The sequence below is a fragment of the Anopheles bellator genome, unplaced genomic scaffold (genome assembly GCF_943735745.2).
Source record: "Anopheles bellator unplaced genomic scaffold, idAnoBellAS_SP24_06.2 scaffold00184_ctg1, whole genome shotgun sequence".
Lineage (NCBI taxonomy): Eukaryota > Metazoa > Arthropoda > Insecta > Diptera > Culicidae > Anopheles > Anopheles bellator.
The window spans coordinates 7,029-11,861 of NW_026684355.1; the positions used below are offsets into that span (position 1 = coordinate 7,029).

A 4,833-nucleotide genomic window follows, 5' to 3' on the forward strand; every position below is an offset into this window, starting at 1 on the left:
TCGCCATCTATATGTCATCCTGCGAACTTATTGAGCGATGTGTTATTTTGAAATTATTTATATGTACTCGTATATATAAAAGTGGTGTTAGGTATCGCGTGATCATGAAAAGAAAACACGGTTATTCAAATTAATCATTAAAGTTATCTCTCCTCTGCCAAGACGTAAATAACGGATATTCGGATAAAGTTTCGTTTAATATTTCATTTAGTGACAGGATTAAATTGCTAGGATATCTAACAAGATGCAGGTCACAGAATACTCCTACAGTTATACCTCTAACAGTTAGCATCGCTGGTTCTCCTCCATAGATACCCTGGTCCTTGTTCCTGTCCTTCAGATTCTGTTTTGTACGTGCTAAGATGTAGTTGCTAGTGTGCTACTGGGACGAAAAGCTTATAATATAAGTGAGTTATGAAAAGTGTGAATTCGGCGACTAGTGAACAGATGAATGTGATACAAATAGAGTCAATGCAAACGGAATGGAAGAAATGGTTGAAAAAATGAAATAAGAATATTTGCATGAGTTCAACAAACGCAGAAGTAGGAAAAAATGAAATAGGAATATTTGCATGAGTTCAACAAACGCAGAAGTAGGATAACCGTTAATAGAACAAAAGTGCAGAACGGTCAATGATAGACCAAACGGAAACGAGAACTCTTTCTACCTTTTCTATTTCACGTATAACTGGGAGGCCACACGAAGCGTAAAACCACACGAAAAACTAGCGTAAAATTAATTTGTAATGTTAAACCGTTTACGCTGAGTGTGACAGCAAAAACATAAAAACGAAATGTCAAACGTGTTTACGTTCGTGTTTTTGGTCCGAGAAAATAGAAATAGAAGATAAATAAATTGATTTCTGAATATTTTTTCCTGTATTTTAGATTTTGTTGCTATACCAGCAAATAAGAACTTATATTATCCTCTGTTTGTAAACAAAGCGTTTGCAAACGGGTTTCGCGGTCGGATTTGCGGTCGGATTTGCGGTCGGATTTGCGATCGGGTTTGCGGTCGTCCTACACATACAAGTTTTGACAGAAGCGCAACTTTTGGCCTTTATCTGAAATGCCAAAAACGTTTCGTTGCGCATCGTGTAGCGGCACAGATTGGGTGTTGTGCGATTTGATACATAAACAGTGTTCAAAGAAAATAGCATTGCAGGTTGTGTTTCTCTTTTGGTAAAGTTTAATTTGTTTTCGTTTTGTTTAACCTCACAAGTATTGACACATTTGTTGGCAACACTACTTAGTCTATCGAGAATGACGTTCAATGCTTACCGGTAAACACTTGCAAGCACTAGGATCGTAGAGCGATCCGCTAGTGCATTCCTCAGGGCGCGGTAGGCAGTCACAACTACACATGGTCGGGTTCCACTGCTTCAGTTGGCGCTCCTGGAGGCAGCGGTTGCGCTCGTCCCTATTATTGCACTCACATCGACAGTTGGACGGATTGTAAACCTGCTGCTCGTTGCAATGCGTCTCTTTGATGCGGCATTGACACTTGCACTTGACATGCTCTTCGATCGGTACCAACTCCAAGTGAGAGAAGCGATCTTTTTCATCCGGTCGGTACTCCAAAATTATTACCTTTCGCAAGAACGATAAAAAGTAGGAATGAAAGGAAGAATATAAGCGAGAATGAAGATCATTTACCTTGTACAAGATTGTATGTTTGGCTATCGCTTCACAGACGAGCTGGTTGGTGTTGCAGCAACCGCTGCAAAGCTTCACTCGTGTACACGTTGGGTAAAAGTAGTAGCGAGTTCCGGTTAGGTTTTCCGGTCGGAGACTTACAAGTTGTGATTCCGGCTCGCAGGAAGCCGGAACTGGACTAACTCCAACGTCTCGTCCAGTGTACTCTGTGCACACAAACAGTGAAAGTAATGAACAAAAAATGAGTAAGACAAATAGAAAAAGAGAGCAGGGACAAAGAGAGAAATGAAAGAGAGAGGAAGAACAAAGAGGTGAGATGACATTCGTCATGAAATCTCTTATACGTTCTGAACCTTATCCGATTAATAAGGTCGGTCGTATGCCGCCGCACAGTAACGTCGTTGTCACGCAGCTGGCTATTAATTCGAATACCAGCGTGACAGGGGTGCCAAGTGACCAGCCCCGTGCCAAGGCTTACAGCTCTGCTCTCTTAACACTAGATATACCACCGTTTTCAATAGGATGAGGGTGACCCATATATGTTACTGCGGGGACAGACGATGCGTAACGTAATGTTTTTGGCATTTCAGATTAATTCTAAACTGCTGCGCTTCTGTCAAAACGTATATGTTTTGGCCCAGGCGTAAACAGTTTGGCATTACAAATTAATTTAACGCTAGTTTTCACGCTTCGTGTGGCCTTCCAAATACAATTTTTTTGTTTGATTATGAAAAACAAACGGCTTAATATTTTTCAATGCTTGAACTTTTATTTGAAAGGTGCATTTAACACATTTTTTATGAAAAATTTGCTTAATCCGGCTACAACCGCCGAGCGGTCTTTACCTGCCTCAACGATACTTTCCACCTCTCGCGGTCGAGAGCCTTCGTCCACCTAACTATGTTGGTCAAATGTCCACCACAATTGGTTTGGTAGTAGCCCATTCGGTCGACCTATTTTGAGTACATTTACGACTGTCTGTGGTCCTATCTCGGCAATGGCAATGTCTTGAGGTCGTCGATAGTTGCTGGTTTGTTGTCTTTCATCGATCCCCAAAAGATAACAATTCAATGGTGTAAAATCGCAACTATATGCAGGCCAGTTCACAACACCATCAACAGATTAACCAAATGACATCCAAGTTCTCAGCATCCATTTCGCCAAAGAACCAATCAGCCAACATTGCTCGGTAATGTACGCCTTCGACGGTTTCGGCCGCTCCTTCTTCATTCATTTACACGGCGGCCTATGATACCGCAAGACCAAAATCCGCACGGAACAGTCACTCGTTTTGGGTGCATTCCCGAACAACCCAGTGAACAATTTTGAGAGCCCGAGGCTGCCCCACTGCCTGCGACGCGGTGGAGCGACGAGGCCGGCGGAGGGCGATCTCGCAGCGTACGAAGTGAGCATGAGCCGCGTTCGGTGGTTGCCGGGGAAAGAGCGGAAGAAATCCCCTTGAGTTTTGAAATCGCCGTGAGTTTGCAGGTGGAAGACGAACGATAGAGAGAAAGAAAATGGAATAGAAATAACAGAGATAGCGAGATCAGGGCAAAGTCCCGAACAGTCCGACAGGTCCGACAGTCTGTCTTTAACTTTTGTTGTGGACTTAGGCGAATCGGGACGAAACCTCTGCCTCTGTTTTTTCTAAGTGCCAAGTGTGAAGTAGCAAGTCCTAGTGCCTCTCTTTCGAACATGTGTGATCCTGATAGAAATAATCCAGGTAAGTTTATTGGACAGTATTCAGTGACAACCAAATAATGTTGAAATGTTTTCGCTTTGCTCGTTTCAGATGTCCAACTAAACTGGGATGCAAAGGATTCGAATGCAAATGCAATGCAATGCATTTTACAACGCGTCTAAGGCGTTGAAGGCAGCTACGCACCAAATTGTGAACGAACCGCTAGTGAAGAGTGAAGAGTGTACGCGAACCGAAAAAAGAGAAAGAAAATATACCGAAATGTACCGACCAAATACGAACTGTTTCATTTTGGCTAGGGGGAATATGGGAGAAAGAAAACGAAAAAAGCGAGGGAACACACAGGTGAGAGACAGGGGGCCGTTCGGTGAGAAAATTCAATCGACTGCTCACTCCATGGACCAAACGACGGATCACAGCGATTCCACCATATAAGCTATATGGGAAATAATGTTCGAAGTAGCGGATCAGCAGTGGATCAGTTGTGGATGAGCTGTCGAATTTAAATTGAGAAGAGCGAAATTGTTCACTGGGAACCCAGTGAACAATTTCGCTCTTCTCACCTCAAAATCCACTGCTCATCCTCTGCTCATACACTTCTGAACGGCTGCCTCGAATACTTTCTGCCATATAGCCTTATATGGGAGAATCGCTGTGAGGAGCCGATAGGTCCGGAGTGAGCAGTCGTTTGAATTCTCTCACCGAGCGGCCCCCTGTCTCACACGTGTGTGTTCTCTCGCTTTTTTCGTTTTCTTTCTCCCATATTCCCCCTAACCAAAATGAAACAGTTCGTATTTGGGCGGTACATTTCGGTATATTTTCTCTCTCTTTTTTTCGATACGCGTACACTCCTCACTCCACTAGCGGTCCACAATTTGGTGCGTAGCTGCCTTCGGCGCCTTAGAAAAATGCATTGCATCGTATCCTTTGCATCCCATCTGGACATCTGATTGGACATCTGAAACGAGCAAAGCGAAAACATTTCAACATTATTTGGTTGTCACTGAATACTGTCCAATAAACTTACCTGGATTATTTCTATCAGGATCACCCGTGATCGACAGAGAAGCACAAGCACTTGGTACTTTACACTTGGCACTTAGAAAAAACAGAGGCAGAGGTTTCGTCCCGATTCGCCTAAGTCCACACCAAAACTTAAAGAGAGACTGTCGGACCCTCGGAACTTCGGTACTTTGCCCCGATCTCGCTGTCTCTGTTATTTCTATTCCTTTCTCTTTCTCTCCAACGTTCGTCTTCGCTCACGGCGATTCCACAACTCACGGCGATTCCACAACTCACGGGGATTTCTTCCGTTCTTTCCCCGGCAACCAACGAACGCGTCTCATGCTCACTTCGTGCGCTGCGAGATCGCCCTCCGTCGGCCTCGTCGCAGGCAGAGGGGCGTTCGATCTCACTCGTCTCCGCCTTCCTCCGCCGCGTCGCAGGCAGAGGGGCAGCCTCGGGCTCTCAAAATTGTT

General features: G+C 44.3%; 1 protein-coding gene across 1 annotated transcript; it reads right to left on the reverse strand.

Annotated features, from left to right (window-relative positions):
- Positions 1-820: 820 nt before the first annotated feature.
- On the reverse strand, positions 821-1,862 carry LOC131214189 (balbiani ring protein 3; the record flags this gene model as incomplete). Its single annotated transcript, XM_058208569.1, has 2 exons — positions 821-1,590; positions 1,657-1,862. Coding segments are annotated over 2 exons (542 nt in total), but the record flags the coding sequence as incomplete, so codon positions are not given.
- Between the last annotated feature and the right edge of the window lie 2,971 nt (positions 1,863-4,833).